The sequence below is a fragment of the Lepeophtheirus salmonis genome, chromosome 5 (assembly GCF_016086655.4).
Source record: "Lepeophtheirus salmonis chromosome 5, UVic_Lsal_1.4, whole genome shotgun sequence".
Classification (NCBI taxonomy): domain Eukaryota; kingdom Metazoa; phylum Arthropoda; class Copepoda; order Siphonostomatoida; family Caligidae; genus Lepeophtheirus; species Lepeophtheirus salmonis.
The window spans coordinates 2,724,745-2,744,959 of NC_052135.2; the positions used below are offsets into that span (position 1 = coordinate 2,724,745).

The 20,215-nt window shown below is 29.5% G+C and overlaps 1 protein-coding gene across 2 annotated transcripts in view; it reads right to left on the reverse strand.

Moving 5' to 3' along the window:
- Positions 1–20,215, reverse strand: part of haf (leucine-rich repeat and fibronectin type-III domain-containing protein hattifattener) — a 39,875-nt gene that overhangs the window by 2,026 nt on the left and 17,634 nt on the right. The window contains exons 3-8 of one of the 2 annotated variants that reach the window (XM_040712351.2): positions 2,687–3,002; positions 1,339–2,033; positions 1,046–1,270; positions 796–982; positions 605–736; positions 42–368 (exon numbers count right to left, since the gene is read on the reverse strand). In XM_040712351.2, the coding sequence (XP_040568285.1) occupies positions 229–368; positions 605–736; positions 796–982; positions 1,046–1,270; positions 1,339–2,033; positions 2,687–3,002 (1,695 nt within the window). In that variant the 3' untranslated portion in view covers positions 42–228. Of the gene's footprint in view, positions 1–41; positions 369–604; positions 737–795; positions 983–1,045; positions 1,271–1,338; positions 2,034–2,686; positions 3,003–20,215 lie in introns of those variants that run through there. The other variant, XM_040712350.2, reaches the window with a different exon arrangement.

The window sequence follows — 20,215 nt, forward strand, 5'->3', positions numbered from 1 at the left end:
TTTGATTTTTGTATAGAAATGAAACAAAATAGAGAAAGAAGAAGATTTTCTAGTATATATAATAATATTTAGATTTAATAGTTCTACAGAGTAATAATGTTACTTTATTTTTTAACTTTGAGTATGGCATAAAAGTAAGTTTTTGACTAAAAACACGTGTTGCATTGATCACGAATTGAGCAAAATCGATATTTTAATTTGTTTGTTTAATAAAAATAAAAAAAAGTTTTAGTGTTTTAATTCGATGATTCCATTTCGTTGAAGTTTTCTGAGAAGTAAAATTTCTTTTCGCAGTGTGTTCTCACCACTAATTGCAAAATCAGGATTGATAAGAGCCTCTTGCCATAATCCTGATGACCGGGATGATCCTATAGTAAAAATACGAGGATCGCATGAGAGCCCAATTGTTTGAGTGTTTTATCAAATTTTTGTTTAGTCTATTTGTTCAAAGAACTTCAGTTACGTAAAACGGAGTGAACAAATGCCGCACCTTTTTGATCACAATACATCAATTTGTTTATTAGTATAGGTACTTATATTAATTATGTTTGCTAAATACTACAGAAAGGATAGGATCTAATGCAAGGAAATAATTAAAAATTACCTGCTCGACTTAAACCTATAGAAGAATGTTTTCCAGTCAAATCATTAATTGACCTGGATTTACTTCTAGATGCACTCATTTGTGATATGTGGGATCGAGCATCATCAGGAATATATCCCGCATTTATAGAGCCTTAAGAAGGTAACATTTGAACAATTGATTGTTAACTAGTTATATAGGTACAATTTTACCTCCACGATCTGGATATAATCGCGATCTCGAGGACCTTTGACTATACATAGATAATTGGTCCCAATCTTTAGGAGTTGTTGGAGCTAACCCCAAAGCAGCCAATTCCGCTAACGGGGGCCCTGGATTATGCATTCCACCTCCACCGCCCATTCCAATTCCGTGCAAAGGTTTTTGATCAAGCACCATCTGTAACATTTAAATACATATTTAACTTAAATTGACAAAGTTAATTTTAATAGCTTTAAATACTTTAGCACTTTTAAGCTTTTGACTTGTTTTCATACAAGCAATGAAAATAATTACGGCAATGATGACTGTAGCAACAATTGCCGCAGATGCAGGAATAATGATGTAATCTAATTTTCGGTGAGCTCCAACCCCTTCTGTTCTGAGTTCCCTACACTGATCAAAAGGTACAGTTTCTGGGCTAATGTTCACTTCCTCTAGTGAGATGACACACACGATAATACACTCCTAAGATTCACACATTTTAATAAAATATATTTTGGAACACATTTTTTTTTTTTTGACGAGCAACTTACATTTGAGGGAACATTTTTAATTCTAAATTCTCGTTCAGTTGGAGATAAAGGAGGCCCCTGTTTAAAATCCGGCTTTCCGAAAAGCCTATACACAATGCGAAAACCAAGAATATTGGATGTTTCGGAGCTCCATTTGATAATTATTGAGTTATCTTCTTTAAATGCATCTCTCACAACCACTTCTGGTATTTTAACTTGAGGTGAGTACTGTCTTAGGGATGACAACGGTCTATTATTAACTTTTTCTTGGGTTAGCAGAGGCTTCGAACCAAAAGAAACACTCGTTTGAGGTACTGTGTCCCTTTTTGGCGTATTTGGTTGTGATATAAATGAATCTCTTGGTTTTGCAATGATTCGTCCTATCCCAGTTGAGCTTATTTTTTGATGACTTCGACCTAATTCTGTGGCTTTGTCGTCACTACCAAATGCCATTTTAATCTTTGTTACAATATCACCTGGCTTACCCAGTATTGTTGAAGGGTCTACTGAAGATACTTCTCCTCGATTCATGGGTGGTTCTGATTTAGTTTGCTTTTGTCTGTTTATAAACGGGAGTATGCTGTAATTGTGAGAGGATGTTGGTTTAGCTGTAGTGGTTGTCGTTGAAGTAGTGGTAGTTGTTGTTGTGGTGGTGGTGGTTGTCGTGGTTGTGGTTGTCGTAGTCGTGGTTGTTGTAATTGGCTCACACGACAAATCTAAAATAAGAATAATTCAAAATAAATTATCTAATAACACTAATGATAATTAATTTAGAGAGCCGGGGCCTCGCAATATTATATTTATAGTTTAGTTTTTGGAATTTTATTGAAAAAAAAAAAAATCCAAATTCCATTACTATTCAGATATTAAATTTTTAGGAAAAAACAATCAAAAATCCATAGATTTTCACAAGAAATTGCATTTTTGGAAAAAAAATTTCAAAAACTTAAAGCTGTCCACAAAAAAAATTCAAAAATCTAAAGCTGTTCACAAAAAAAATTCAAAAAACTAGAGTTGTTCACAAATATTAAATTGTTTGGAAAAAAATTTCAAAAATCCATAGCTATTAACAAAAAATTGATTTTTTTTCCAAAATCTTCACCTTGTAACAAAAAATCTCAAAAATGAAATTTCCAAGAAACATTTTTCAAAAAAAAATTCATAAATTCACATCGATTTACCTAATATGAATTAAAATCCAAAGCTATTCACAAAAATTTCAAAAATTCCCAGCTATTCACAAAAATTAAATTGAAAAACAAATGACGAATTTTTTTTTTTTTTGAAAACGTGGAGTTCGTTGGGGGAGAGATACAGCCCCTCCAGCCCATAACCTGCATATGCCCTGCAGAGACCCCTGGAGACTTACCATTGGGCCCAAGTTCATAAAAGTTTTTATAACGGAGATGTTGAGGTGAACCACAAAACTGAGGATTTTCTTCTCTGGAAGTAACCTGCAGATTTTGAAGGAGGATCCACTCAGAAATCCAAGCAACTTTACAATCACAGACTAAAAATCGCCCACCCAAACTTAGACCCTTTATCGAGGATCTGACATCTTCAAATACAATTCTATTCAGAGTGGGAATGGGATTTCCATCAACGGCAAGCAGAGTCAAGGAATTTAAACCTCGAAAAGATCCGGGAGGAATGTTTCTCAGTAGATTAAAACCAAGATCTAAAACCTGGAAATATTATAAATATATTATAATCATATAAAAAGCAGTAATGAGTACATCAGAACAGATTTCACAATGAGCAAAGTTCTTTCTTTTTTTTTTTTTTTAATTAAATTTGGATTTTTTTAATAAGGAAATATTTCAATCGTTTATCATATTGATGTTGTTTAAAAAGCAGACCAAAATTGAAGATTTTTCTATACAACCGATCTCTAAGTGTCAGGAAATCAATGTGGTAATTGGTGAAATTATTTCATTAAACACAAGGGGAGGAAAAAACCGTATTTCCCATCACGTCTTAATGAAAAGTTTAGTTCGTGATAAACCTGAAATTACATGCTTTCAAGATGTTAAGGTTCTTACCTCAGGATCTTGTACATTAAAACATCCTATTTTTATTCTTTATAATTATCATTACTTTTTCTTAGGCTCTGGTATGGATAGGGGAATACTTTCTCTAATTTCCAAATCAATAAAAGAACCTAATTGTGTTAAATAATAATTATCAAGGGTTGGAGATTGGCATAAAAATTTTATTCCAACAAAAAGTAGTATTTTTATATTATAAACGCATATGGGCCTACTTTGAAATGTCCCACCTTCTTTCAATCTATTATAAATGTTTGTAAGAATGTCTTTTATCCTCTATTGATCATAGGATATTTAAATGTTTACTTATATAATACGAATCGTCAGTTCCCTAATCAAAAAACTTTATCTAAGCTCATGATAGAACTGAGATTGACATAATTAGAATTTTCAGCTCAGAAGAGATTTTGTCCTGAAAAATTGGGTAGAATACTTCTCCAATTGATCTGACCCTTATATCTTCATCTATCTTATCCAAAACTAAAAATGCTTTTTACTGGTCTCGTTCTGATTCAGATTATAAGCTTATTGAAATTGTTTTCCGAATTTATAGACCTCTAAAACGCTTTCAATTCCACAAATGGGTATTGGAAGACAAAAAAATTATCAACAAACTTCGAACACGTTTTATTCATCAATTTAACCCCTCATTTAATTCCAAAAAAACTTACTCATCTTCTGTTTTGTACAGTTAAATCTACTACCTCAGAGTTTGTTGTAAAGAAAGAAAGACAAACTTATCGTTTCAAAAAGATTTTGAGGCAATGCTGAGAAAAGGTTCCTTGTTTGTACGTACTATTACTTTTGATATTATAAACATATTTCGATTCTCAGAAATGGCTGAATTGGAATTTAAAGCAAAAATCGATCTTACAAATTATGCCTGTAAAAGATTAACACACATTCTTTCTAAACAACGTTTTTCTACATCTATGATCAAGAAAATTATCAAGGTTATCGAGCTTCTAACAGCTCCCAAGAGAATTTTCATTTATTCTTAAGCTAAATTATATAATTAACTGCATATCCAAATAGGTAAAAGAAATTCTCATGGTTTTAAGAAGAATAATGATTGTGTAAAGGAAGAAGAATTGTATTATTAGAATCATTATAATATCAAAGAGGGTTTTTTTTTCTTCTTCTTCAAGAAAATTATTTGCCGAGATAATATGCTTACTTATTCTTTTATGACGTACTACATATAACAATTTATTTAAAAATATATTTTTTTTTTGCTTCGTTTATCGTGAGAATAGATCTTTCAACCTCAGGGAGGAAGAAGGAATATTTGTTACTTATTTCAATGTAGAACTTACTACATTTCACATACATATGCAGCTTGAAAAATGACTCCAAGATGTAGGAATTTACACTCACCTATATTATATATAAAGTATAACTGTTCAACAGCAACTCTATCCCTTACATTGTCAGTATAAAAGAAATCTTTTCTTTAGAAAAAATAAAACATTAATAAACCATCTGTCTACTGCTATTTTCAAATACATATATACACATGGACTAAAAGATTTATCTTCAACATATTGTAACAACAGGTATGTACATACATATTAGTGTTAAGCTAGGTCTAAGACCGATTTATTTCCAGTTTGGTTGTAAAAATTCAAAATTTGTTATATGGATTTATATTTGTTTTACGAAAGTTGTTAGAAAAGTCCATGAGATGGCACTACTGGCGCGTATCGAGGTTATGTTTAGTTAGTAACATCTCTTGGAAGAACACACACCAACTTTTTGCCAGATCGGTCTATTTCTTTCTGTTTGCCGTTCGTCATGATTTATAACTTCTTATGACGTTATTGTAAAGTGATCTCATAGAGAAGGGATTCTCAACCGTTTATTAGTGATGTACCACTTGTAAAATATTTGTTTAAGCCCAGTACCCCTTACCGGTACAAAGCATTTTTAAATTAAATAACCACAGGATTAAAATTTGGAAGGGGTCAATTTTTTTGGAAAAAAAATTCAAAATATTTTAGAAAGAAAGCTCAAAAATCAAAAAATAAAAAAAAAACTCTTATTACAAAAATTTACTGTCACAAAATTAAGTTTTTTTGGGAAAAAAAAAATCAAAATCTACAGCTGTTTTCTCAAAAAATTTAAAAATGTTTAGCTATTCACAAAAATATATTGTCAAAAAATTAAGATTTTTTGGGGGAAAAAATCAAAATATACAGCTGTTTCCAAAAAATTTCAAAAATCCTTTAGATATTAACAAAAAATTTAATATTTTGAAAAAAAATTCCAAAATCGATATCCATTCTTCAAAAGTTAGCATTTTTTAAAGAAAAATCAAAATTCACAGCTGTTCACAAAAGATTTCAATTATAAAATTTTTTGGAGAAAAATTTATATAAAATAGAGCTATAAAATATATCATTACCGTCTGCTGTTAACTTTGGTAGGCTTTACCAAACAGTCATAAATTTAATTGGCTGATTTTTTCCAGCCGGATTTTAACATAATATCCACTGGTTTAACGACTGCACTAAACGTCTCAAGGTCAGAATATTTATTAGTTGTCTCTCTAACTAAGCCAAACAGCCATATAAAAAACCTTGTCACTTCTGTATATTCCTTTCTTCCTCATCCATGTTCATAACTGACGTCATAAACAATTTATCTATAGAATCGGTAAGACCGAATTTTATGTGAGAGCAATTTTTTTTTTTTTGAGACCGATTTAGACCAGTCTAGGATTTTCAAACTGACTCCCAACACCAATAAATATTTTCTCATGAGAGGGGACACGTACCATTATTATTATCAATAAATAATAGTACTACTATTAATTGATATTGTAAATGATGAGGTCTATTTGTCATAGATTCTACTTATAATACGAGTGGTTTATAAGGTATGAGAAAAAAAATGGTTCTAAAGAAATGATATACAAATAAAAACAAAAACTCTACCTTAAACATATGTTGTGAAAATTTTAACATATGGGTGAGAAATAAAAAATCTTACGGTTGATAAAGGTTACTAAGTAAAATAAAAGTATATTACTTAAAAGATAGGATGAAATTTGTTCATCAAAAATGTTTTTTTGTACAGAGTTGTTTCTGTCTTTTTTCACCTGAATTGCTTGTCCTGTTTTTATCATTAGTAAATTTTATACATATATGTTGACCGTCGCAAGAAATCCAAGCATAATGTTTTTCCTCAAAATTAAGTCTATATTACATTTATATTCTTAGACAAATGATCGTTAATTTATATCAACAAAAGTGTTCTGATTAAGCCTTTTAGTGTGTCGCAAATTGCTTTTTTTGAAAGTTTTGACAGAATGGTTCTTTTTTATACATGGCAAATTTAACAAATAACTTTTTTGAAAAATTTTAGGGATACAATTTTTGGAAAGGGATCAAATTTGAACGAATTTTATTGTGATAATTACTATATATTCCTACTAGCGGTAGTAAGCAGAATTATCCGTAGTTATACACATACATATTTTTTTTAATGATATAGAAGAGAACACCCAACAAATCATTGGTGTTACCCTCCATTTTTCATGAGCACACTCACATCTAGATTTTACAAATAAATTTTTTATAATATGATATAATATGTTTTTTTCAAGTTTAACGACGTTATGCAAAGTTTAAACAGAGATAGTTCGGATTAATTTTGATCCCACCGTCACTAATAAGTATACAGTATTTGTTATAGAACTTATCGTGTACTATTGAGATTTTTTTGAAAAAAAATGAATGACAGTTGATCTAGAAAAAAAGGTCTCTCATAATTTATGAGCAAAAAAATCTGTCCATAAATTGCGACCGAAAAAAATCTGTCCATAGAGTCAGACCGGATCAAAATCGGTCCCTGGTCTGAGACCTCAGTCTCGACTGAAAAATCGGTACAAATCGGTCTAGAAAAAATCACTTAAGATCAAACCGGGAAAAAAATTATGTGCTGGACGGAGTCTCAATACTAATACACACATACATAAATTACATTTTAATTGCTAGATGGCTCTTAAGTTGAATCACTGTTACTTTTTAAATAACTTTTCAGGACAAATATCAAGAACTTTCTTTGTAAACAAACAAATATTTCAAATATTATAAACTGACTGAGTATTCAAATTTTATATAATGGTCACATTATGAAATTCTCTTAATGGAACGTCCTTCTATATTGAAGGACGCAAGAGTTGAAGTTATTTTAAAAACCCAGGAGTCCAACATTGTTTTATCCCTGTATATTTAAATACAGTTTGTCTGTATGTAGGCCCTTTATGGGTGCCCAAACGGTTAGACCTAGGAGGTCAAAACTTTGCATAAATGCCTCTTTTGAACCTGGTAGGTTCTATATGGGTGCCCCAACAGTTGAACCTAGGAGGTCAAAACTTTGCATAAATGCCTCTTTTGAACCTGTTTAGTCTAAATCTTTACCAAAACAAAAACAAAATATTTCGGAGTTCAGGAGACTAGATAGAGGGTTGAATTAAAAATCCAAAAACAAAATATACGAATAACTTTGTTTTCTAAATTTATTCTAAAATCAAATAGTTATGATAAAAAAGAAATCGGTGAAAATCGTAATTTCGTCTGGTTTTTTTGTTTCAGGTGTAAAAAAATTATTTGATAATGAATTTTTGGATTCTTTAATAAATTTTGTAGAAGTTTGTCTGAAAATTCATTTGCATATAAATTTAACACATAAAAACTGATTTTTGAATGAGATATCTGTCATTTTCTTAATCGTTTTTCAATTTTTTTTTTTTTCATGGAAAGTCAATTTTCAATTTTTAAGAAGAAATACCAAAAAACAATGCTTTTTGTAATAAAAAAAAAATTAAGAATTTAACTTTACATTTCATTATTTTTAATTTCTGAAACAATTTACTTTATAATTTTTGCAATATTTGCAACCAGTTATCGAGGGGTATTTTTTTGAAGACATAATAATCCATGTCCTTTTTTTTTTGCAAGTACAAAAAAAAATCTTGGTATATTTGTGTTCCTTTTCACAATTCCAATCGCCCGTACCGAAGAGTTCTAAACATTATAAGAAATAATATTGACCATTGTCAATGTGATTTCCCGCTCCCTCCTTGGCCTGAGTAACACCGGGTAAACCTTTGCTAGAATGTACATATGTATATGGACTATGGTATATGATGTAAAATGAATTGGCTTTTTCTCCTTTTTTTTAAAATTATTTTTATATTGACGCACCACATATTGTGTAGTTTTAAATGAGGATGGAAATTCAACGTGATGAAGATTTAGAAAAGTTATAAAGTCGTGATTTTATCATCAGGGATTATTAGTATAGCAAGGAGTTTGAGAGAGCGAAAAAATAAAGGATTAGAAAACCTTGAAAGGTGTTTTTTTTTGCAAATATTGCGACGTCATCTGGAGTTTATTTGTAGTAGGACGTAAATACATAATTTGTTGAATTAAGATATATGGGAAAAAAGTAATCTTATGCATATATGTCCCTTGTACTATGTATATTGTATGTACATGCAAATTAGAGTCTACGTAATTAGTGCACTACAATTGGTGTTGGATCCGTCCTAGGACTGATTGCCTTGCCTGACGTCTGCAGTACTGGAGGAGCTGCCCCCCCGCTTGTCTTTTTTAACATTCAAAAAATCTGTCCTAACAAAAAAAACCTATGGTCAATGACGTTTTGCAGGGGTTAATTTTTTGTTAATAGGCTGGGATTTTTGAAACTTTTTTACAAAAAATTAAAATAGCTAAATTTTTTTTTTTTTTTTCGAAAAAAAATATTTGATTTTTTTTTTGAAATATTTTTCTAAAAAATCTAATTTTTTGAAATTTTTTCAAAAAAAATCCAAAAACCAAACTACCCCCCTTTTAATTTAATCCTGCGTAGGCCTTGATTGGTCCTTTAGGTCTACGGTGTTTATATCTTTTCTTCAATTATACTTAGGATTGAATAATATTAAAACGATGAAAATAAAAATGATAGCTAGAACGTATTAGAATAAATGATAGCTAGATCGAATAATAATAAATGATAGCGAGAACGAATAAACAATGATAGCTAGAATGAATAATATATGATAGCTAGAACGTATAATAATAAGTTCACGCCACACACCTCCTATTGTAAACTTCAGCCATCTTGTCTTTTGAAAGAGGCTATGTTGAACACTAGAAAGGACATAGTTAGTAACTACAGGGTGTCCCCACATAACGCAGTTTCAAATACTGCAGATTTTGCATTACGCGGTGTTAGGAATTGTTCTGACTCCCTGTTTAGATAATTAGATAATGATCAAACTTAAAGGATCTATCTAACAATAACTAAAATACAATTGTCCAAGTATTATGTACAAGGTACTTCTTTAAATAGACTATCTGAATTGAAGACAAATCTGTTTTAATTGTAAGTACATCATTATAATATAAATTACTTCGGGCTTAATAAATTTAAAAAAAAAACGGAAGAGTTGTAAACGTATCAAGGATTGTGGGACGATATACAATTCAGTCCTACATGCATTCGTATAAATCACTAGTATACATGTATATACAAAAAGTATTCTTAAAAAATTTGTATCAACATATCCATAATAATATGTACTCATTTACAGTAAGAAAAATTGTCAAGTCATTTCAAACACAGTTGAGGTGTTAAACCCATTTTTTATCAGATAATTATTCAACCATAAAAATAAGGTAATAACAAATTAAAAACGTATGTAATTTGTAATTTAAAGATATAAGTCAAATCAACCCTTTTGTTGTTTCATCATGTCCTTGAACGAATCACTCTTGTTTTGATGAGTACAATGTATATTAAGGGTACAAAATATATTTTTGAAGCTTTTTTGGTATTCAGATTTTCGGTTCAATTATATCATCAGAATTGTTTATTATTGTTGTCAAAATTCAAAATAACATAATATATGAAACCGTTACTGTCTAATTCCGAATTCAATTCTCAAATTAATATTATTATTATGATGGTATGCATGTTCACAACTCAACGTTGCCAATATCATCCATTTGCTTTTTTAGTTTCCAGGCTTGTGAACGGAACGTAATTTTTTTTTTCAACCTTGAACGCTGAACGGAAAAATGAGATATTAGCGTTTCGTTCATATATCACTTATAAAAAGTTCAAGAAATCAAAGTTTATAATGTTTTTTAACCTTTTTAAATATGATTTAAAGGGCTGATAAAGTAAAGACAGAAGTTTGGGATACCTATTTTGTGGCAGTAGAACGGGGGGAGGGGCTGAAAGGCGGTTTTTGAAGGCTCTTATCGAACATGAAAGTTTCCAGTACTCTACCTTAACTCGAATATATGAACTTGACCAGTTCAATAATTATGAATCATGGGGCCAAGGCTCATCATTTGGTCGAGAATGTAAACAAATCCGCCTGCTACACTACACTACAGTTTTTCTTGTCTTGTTGCTGTGCTGGCCACGAATCAAATCGGCTATACTCTATCTCTCCAATGAATGAGCCGATTTTAGTCAATTGTAGCAAATTTGAACGTTAATATTCACCGAATTATTGTGTTAAATAATCTTGAAACCTAGTTCTCAAATGAAGCCTCCCTAAAACTATCTAAGTGGACGTCACGATTTGCTGCCGTACTCTGTATTTGGTACTACCTTATGATTGGAACACGGAACAGAACGCAGAACGAAAAAAAAAATAAAGGGAACGGCAAAATGATGGAACGCTTCTAAGTCTTTTCGTTTCTTTTTGACATAAATATTAATAAAAGGAACAAATTAAGTTTTCATCCCAACTTTTCCTGTGACTACATGTCTTGGTAGTATTTTGGTGGGAAAAAAATTTAAATTATTGTATCAAACGTTTGTGAATGTTGCTAATAGTAGGAAAATTATATGGAGGAGAGTACATATCCAAAGAATTCAGTCAATATTTGGTAAGTGAAGGCATCAAGAGAGAACTCACTGTACCAAGGAATCCTCAACAGAATGGTATATCAGAAAGAATGAATATAACATTAATAGAGTCAGTGCGTGCAACGTGAACACGAAGAATCTTGGTCTTTGTTATAGAAAAATAATTAAGGAGAGCTCGTAGGATTTTCAGATTCTGATTGGGCTGGAGATCATGATGATAGGAAGTGGTTATATTTTTCTATACAATGAAGGACCTATATCTTTGAAAAGTCAAAAACAAAAGTCGGTTGCATTATCGACTGTAGAAGCAGAATATATGGCTCTTTCTGCTGCATCACAAGAATGCATTTGGATTCGAAATTTATTGTGCAATATTGAAAGATCTTGTGATAGTCCTACAGTAATTTTTGAAGACAATCAGTCGACCATAAGCTTGACTAAGAACCCCCAATATCATGGTATAGCAAAGCATATTGATATAAGATATCATTTCACCAGAGAACTAGTGGAGGCAAACAAGATTACACTCGTTTACTGTCGGAGTGAAGATATGGTGGCTGATATGCTAACAAAAGGACTGTCTAAAGTTAAATTTGTTAAATTGTTAAACCTTGTAGGAATTATTAATTTGAATGATCTGCATTGAAGTGGAGGTGTTAGTATTATAATAATGTAAATGCTGATCTGTATATATATATGTTTAGTGTTTTATGTTGGAAGTAGTCCGTGTATATATTTGTCCTTGTTTGTTTAAATTGAGTCTCGTGTATGTATATAATATATAACTCTTTAGTGAGTTGATTAAATGAAGTCATAATAGTAAAAGTTATTCTCCCGATATCCTTTTATATTACAACAATCCAACAAAATAAACGTCTAATAGTATGAACATGTCACTATTCGATAAATTTAAAGAACGTCGACTCCCTCAAATGACAATTTAAGCAAAACTTATTGGGTTACACCTACATTTTGAGTAAAATTATCAAAGATAAAGGTGCTTATTCACGGCACAAAGGTAAGGCCCCCAAACTAAATTTATTTTCAAATTTATATGAATTGATTCCATGATTTATAATTCAAATCGGAACTAAATTATTGGTGATACAATAGTTAAACTGTTGTTTTTCTGCGATAGTGTTGACTCATGGCGGTCGTCAGGAACACAATTTAGTGTGACTATTTGCTTGTACGGCCCCCATAAAAAATGGGATCACTACAAAGTAGAATAAAAATCCTTGGAGATGCATACTTTTTCAATAAATCTTTTTTTAAATTATATATTGAATAATTTTCTATAGTATAAGCTATGATATTCTTTATCACTATGTATTATAAATAAGTTATAAGGGTCTAAAGAAGAGTGTATTTTGCATCATTTTTTCGCCTAAAAATGGAAATAAATCTCGTTCAAATCAGGATACAGAATCAATAAAACCACTATATAACCATAAAAAACACTTTTACATAAGTTTTATGAATCATTTTTTTAAATTTGGGTATTGTTTTAAGGCTAAAATATGACTCTGAACACGATAATAGTTCCGAATAACTATAATCCCAGATATTTCAGAATTAAGATAACTTAGAGAAAAACTGAGATTAGTTTTGGATTCAGCGCTCATAGATAAAGTCCATCATTGCCTCCAATTCCTTTGTACAAGATTCCACAACCCTTATTGTTCCCCTGTGTTATTAGTGTTGAGAAGTCTACTAATTCAACCAATCAACGTTCTAAACAGTCATTAGGGAGAACGAATCAGACACATCGACATCTGACAACAAAATACATATACTGTATATTTTGTGTTAGTAAGGTAATGGCGTGAAATATTGTAGACTTATGTTTTAATCAATGCCCTCTTACTTAGAGGTAAAAATCATTCATCTTTCACTATTCAAAGGAAGCTAATTGAAACAAAAACAGTATGAAGTTAAATTTCCACACGCAAACTGAGTCATCATGACGAGTTAAAAAGATAATCTATATCATTGTTAATGTAGTTTTTGTAAATAGATTCATAGACTAGGTAAATAGATAGGTAGATTGTATCTTCAAAGGCAGAATTAAAACAGCAGTCAATAAAGAAAAATATTTTTCTAATTAAATAACGAATAAACAAAGGAAAAAGTCTCGTTTTTCTAAAGTTTGTAATGGTGTGAAATTCTAATTGCATGGATCCCTCTTTTCTGTAGAAATATATCGATCGATACTAAACAGGGGCGTCGTCAAGATTATATATTTTTGGGGAAAGGGGGGCAGATTTTTTTGGATAAAATTCAAAAAATTAAAATTTTTGGAAAAAAAAATTTCGAATATATATTTTTTCGAAAAAAAATTTCAAAAATTGACAACTATTTCAAAAAATTTCAAACATCAACTCTTATTCACAAAAAATACATTTTTTGATAATGTTTAAGCTAAAATTTTCAAAAATTAAACTTTTAGATATTAAATTTATGGAATAAAATTTAAGAAATTCACAGCTATTCACAAAAAAACACTTTTTTGAAAAGTTTTTTAAATAATAAATGTTTTGGAAAGAAATTTAAAAAATCATTGGTATTCCCAAAAAAATATTTTTTATAACAAATTTAAAAATTAAATTTAAAATATTTTTTTTTTGATAAAAAAACTTAAAATGTTCTATATTTCGGAGAAAATATGTCAGAAATCCAGAGCAATTCACAGAAAATTAAATAACATTTCAAATATTAATTTTTTTGGAAAAAAAAATATTAAATATTAAATTTTCTAGTCAAAGAAAAAATATCTATATAGATATATTTTATTGGGGGGGATACATTCCTTCCAGCCCACCCCTGCGGACGCCACTACTAAATTAGATATACATACTTCAACTCATGAAATATATAAATAATATATAAATCCTTAGTCACTGGTACTAAGATAAAGACATTGGTTAATGATTCATATTTCTTCATACGGACAGATTGATAAAAAACATACCATACCGTCTCTAGCAGATATATCGGAACAAAGTTTGACTTCATCAAGAACAATAATTAGAGTAACATGATCAAGGTCTACGGCCTTTATTTAACAATTTAAGCATAGAAATAACATTTTCTTCGATTTGACTGCCGTCAGCAACTAACACACGCTCGATTCGGTACCTGTAGCTGGAAACGTCAACCGGAACCTACTTCTTGGCCTCAAGGATGGTGCTGGCCGACACGGAGCCGAACGTCCGCAAGATTTTTTTTTTTTTTTTGGGGGCTTGCTTTTTGTAATTTATATGGAAAACAAAAAATTGTTTCTAGTCTTTTTTGGTGAACCTTTTCTTTGACCCGAAGAAGAAGGGAGGCATCGCTCGAGACGACAGCATGATCATTATGGAGGTATGATGCTTATTCTTTTGCTTCAGGACGACCTCGGCCTTCTCTCATATATGGCCGTTAACTCGATTGCAATGTCCTCGTTATTCATATTGGTCAAACTTTGATCATATTTATATGTTAGACCCTGTAATATTATCTGTCCATTCACTGGAATATACAACTTGGTAATATTAAACACGCAACCTATATTTCATTAGGCAATTATTATAACCAATAGGCATGGATGAATTTAGATCTTAATTGATTATCTCAAATCGTATATGGGACATAGATGGCGGTCATGAATATATTATATATACTTTGTTTAAAATGATGAATGAACATCCTCAAAAAGTTTAAGGTATACATTTTGTCGTACAATTAAGTGGATTTAGATATACAACAAAGTTTAGAGATATTTGTCATTGTTCTCATTACATAATTTCCTTAAATGATGTGCAAATAGATCAGAAAAATCATAGGTATTACAACACGTTTCACATATTCCTTTGTCCTATTTTGCATTTAAGTATAATTTAGATATTTTTTTAATTAATTCATTTATTAATTAAGTATCTAATGATAAAGTACATTATATTGTTTGGCATGGTAACTTTGCTATATACATTTCTGCCTTTTGTAAATTTTACAGCGTAACATATTTCCAGGGATGTCCGCAGAGTGAAGGCTAGATGGGCAATAGCCCTCTCACACACCAAATATCCAAAATTTGAAAACAATAATTTTTCCAAAAATTAAATTTTTTATGAATTTTTGAAATTTTTCAAAAAAAAATTTAATATTTGAAAATTATTTCTGAACAGCTGATGATTTTTAAATTTTTTCAAAAAATTAAAAAAAGTGAATAGTTATGGATTTTAAATTTTTTAAAAAATATTCAAATTATATGTATTTGGATTTTTTTTAGAAAATATTTAATTTTATGTGAATATCTGTGGAGTTTTGAATTTTTTTTTTTAAATATTTTTTATTTTAAAATAATATTTGTGAAACTTTTTTTTTAAATTTAAAAAAACTATTTTATATTATTTGAAATTTCATTCTTGAAATTTTTTTGTAAAATATTCATTTATAAATTTTTTTTTTTAATTTTTTGAAAAAAAAATCTAAAAACCAAGCAGATATCCTTGATTCCCCCACCTTTTTATGCTTTTAAATATAATAGGCATTAACTTTATTTCTAGTCCCTACTGTTAGAACATTCCTTTTTTTCTAAAGATTCTTTCATGTCTTAAATACTCATTTAAGATCATAGATATTATTCATTAAGGTAACACTAGTCGAAAGTGTTCAAAAATAGACACATGATCCCGGATTCGTCAAAAGATTCTTGCATGAGTATAGATATATATATTTAATTGTTTGTTTTTGTTGTTGTTTTTTTGGGGGAAGAAGGAATATTTAATATTTTTTATTTTCGAATATTTAAAAGAAAAAAAATTAAAAAATTTCAATAATTCATACATGTTCACAAAAAAAATTTTTTTTGTAAAAAAATCTCAAAAATCCATATCTATTCATAAAAAATTTAATTTTCTCGAAAAATATTGAGAAAATAAATATTTTAGAAAAAACTGAGAAATTAGATATTTTTATAAAAAACTGAGAAATTACACTTTTGGCAAACAATTTGTAAAATACAGAACTGTTTGCCAATAATTAATTTTTTGGAAAAAAAATTTAAATTAAAATATTTTATATATTAAATTTTCTTGCAAAAAATTTTTGAATATTAAATTTTTTGCTCTGCTGTACAATTTTCCTGGGTGAATTTTAAAAAGAAATAATACGAGAAGAAAAAAATACAACTATTTTCGAGTAATAATTTTTATCTTCACCCAAATTTTTTTTAGTAAAAAGCAAAAACTCCTTAAATGAGGGGGAGGGGTGTTACAGCCCCTGTGGACGCCCCTTTTCGTGGCTCTTTACTCCTTTCTCACTGTATTTCCTATTTTCTTCCACTTATCCATGACTGAGATAGCTACGACAGTAAAGCCTCGGAGGTAAAGTTCGAACCTACAATATGAAAACATAAAAAGGCAGCCAATATGTGTTGTGGCCAAATATCCAACTGACAAAATTAGGTGAAAATATTTCCGGCAAAATTAACAGTCAAGATATTGACTCTAGCAGCATCACTTTCAATATTTTTTTATGATCAAAGTCAAATATTAATTAATTAGATTTGTTGAATACCTCTTGATTAATTAAATTAGAGACCTTGCAATGCCATTTAACATTTATATAAAAGAGATTGAATCACTCAATGTCAGATAATGGTTGATCACATGTTTTTTACGCATACATGACTTTTACATTTTCTCATGATGAAAGACACACTGGAGCTTTAATACACAAAAATTAAACAATGAACAAGAAGTAAGAGCCACTTCCCTTCCCATATGAAAGGGAATCTTCATTTTGGTTTTAAGTATGTGTGTATATATATGTGATATGACTACCAGCTTAGACATTACCCCCACAACGTACAAGATGATGACGATATATCATGTTGTAAAAGGTAAATGATGATTTACACTAGTGTTGGGATTCAGTTTGAAAATCCTAGACCGGTCTGAGACCGGTTATGATTGTAAAAGACCGAACTAATTTGGTTCTTTAAAGGAGTGGTAGGGGAACAGGGGTAAATTACCCCAAATGGGGTAACTTAGAAAATTTTGGGGGCTTATGAGAGTACTACTTCCTTGTGTTAAAAGAAATAAACAACATTACTCTGCAGGGTATCAGCAGGGGGTGGGATAAAGGGCTTTAGCCCCCCACCAAAAAAAAAAAAGAATCAAGAAATGTTTGCTTTTTACTAGATTTTTTTTGTTCGCGATTAAACCAAGGACCCCCCCCCCATAAATAAATCTATACATAATCCTGCGCACGCCCCTACACTAGTTTGGAGTAAATTAATTTTAGTACAAGTTCTTTTGGTGATACGCTAAAAATAGTTACCCCGACCTTTGCTTTGAAGAAAAGTTTGTCTGGACCAGTCTCAAAAAAAAAAAAGTATAAATCACGGTGTTACTCCTTAACACAAACATATACAGTGTATTTAGTCGTCAGCTGTGGATAGTTTTGCTTCTTTTACACTTCTCAGTGTTCTGTATGTTGATTGGTTGAATTAAAATCAGTTCTTGTTAAGGTGCAGTGAACAATTTGTAACAATGACTGAATAATCATTCCATCGTGGGAAAAAATTAGACCAGAATTGGCTAACTACCAACTGATTTGGAGCTTTTTTTCTCTATCTTTTCGGAGGAAATGCTGCATGAATCAATAAAGGTAACTAGGGGAGATTGGTCCCAAAAAAAAATCCTTCTGGGTCCATCTAATAACAAAAATTGGTCGTGACTAATTCTATAGACTAGAGGAAGTACATTTTTTCATTTTTGAAAAAAAAATTTACAAAAATGTAACTAATTACCTAATTTTTTGTGAGCAGCTGCGGATTGTTTTCCAAAAAATTTAATATTTTGTTTTTTTTCCAAAAAATTTCACATCAGAAATTAAATTTGGAATTGAAAGAAAAAATAATTATAATTTTTGAAATATTTTGTAAAGATTGTGTTTTAAAATTATAAATATTGGCACAATAACCTCTTATATGGTTAAATGCGCTACATAAATCATAAGTTTGTACAACGCATAAATCAATATAGGGAGAAAATCGGTTCAAAGATTTAGACAGAAAAAATTGGTCTTTATATTGAGACCAATTGAGCGTTTCTATATATTTATAACTATAAAAAATTTCCCCGATCAGAGGCGTCCTCAGAAGATGGGATGTAGGAATTTTTACACTTTACTAGAAACTTGTTTGCTAAGGATGAAAAAAAAATACACAACAAAATAGTGTAAATTTTTTTTTACAAAATATTTCATATTTGAAATTTAATTTTGTAAATATTTTTTGTGAACTGAAATGGATTTTTGGAATTAAAAAAAAATTAAGGATTATGCTTTTTACAAGCAAATTTAATATTTGATTTTTTTTAAATTTGATAATTAATTTAAATTTTCATTTTTTTCCCAAAAATATAGTTATATATAATTTTTTCTCAAAAAAAAAATATAAAATATGAGAAATTTAGTTGTTCTTTTTAAAATTATTTCTTTGAATTTTTTTTTCTAAAAATTATATTTTTTGTGAACAGTTATGAATTTTTTAAATATCAAATTATATATATGAATTTCTTTTTCAAAAAAAAAAATATATATATACATAATTTTGGACGCCCCTAATAGCTTAAAGAATCGGGATTGCGAAATTTGTTCTAGAATTGTATCAGGATTTTTTTGGAATCGTTCCATCACTAATTTATAACCAAAAAAAAAAAAAATCCACGCTTTAAAAACGATTAAATTTCAGTCTACGGTCGGAGATCACGTCTGCACAGAAATATCGATCCAAACTGTTTCAGAAAAAATCACTTAAGACCGAACTGCGAAAAAAAATTCGGTCTTGTACCAAGTCTCAACACTAATTTACACATACTTAAGAGCTATGGGTATATCCTTTGTAACCTTGGATTTGTGGGTGCTGTTGATCAACCCTTTTTTCGCCTACATTTATTCGTTTTGCTAGTTATGATTACATATTATTTTTGAATGAGTCTCTATGACTCATCCTTTTCTAACAAGAAACAAACAAACTTATTAAAACAAATTAAGTTTTAATGAAGCAGAAAATATACATCTGTTCATAACTTTTTACCCAACTCACATAAAAAATCGGAGGGGATTTTCATGGCTAAATTGTAGTGATGGGACGATTCCAAAAAAATGCCGATTCCAATGCGATTCTAGTAAAAAATTTTGATAACGATTCCGATTCTTAAATATTTTAAATCAATAGTTAAAAATAAAAATTTCCTACGTCCACAGAATTATATTTTAATCCCTGGGTCTTGGCTTTTGAATTTTTTTTGTAAATGCTTATAAAAGTTTTTGTTTTTTGTTGAAAAAATTTCAAAAATTACATTTTAAATATTAAATTTTTAAATATGCTATTTGATATTTAAATTTTTTCCAAAAATTCCCATTTTTAAAAAAAAAAAATCTCAAAAACTCATTGTTATTCTGCAAAAATTAATTTTTTTGGGAAAAAAAAAATCAAAAATCTAAAGTTGTTTACAAAAAAAAATCTAAAATATACAATTTGACATTTAAAATTTTTTCAAAATCCACAACTATTCAGAAAAAAATGAAACTTTTTAGAAAATGTATTTCAAAAATCTACAGGTATTCACAAAAAATTAAATTTTTTGGAAAAAAAATTTCAAAAATCTCCAGCTGTTCTCAAAAAAATCCCTTTCTATTTTAAAATGTTTTGAAAAAAAAATTTATCCATCTTATTTTCTAGTAAAGAGCCAAATTTCCTTAACTATTTTTTTTCATAATTTAGAAAAGTTATAAATACTTAAATAGCACTATAAAATAAGAAACGGAATTGTAAATTAAACATTATTTCCCTGATGCTGATTCCTGAAAAAAAAACCCAATTCCGATCAATCGTCCATCACTACTACATATATTGACAACCATTTGCACAATATATTTTCTCAATTGAGGAGAAATCCTATTAT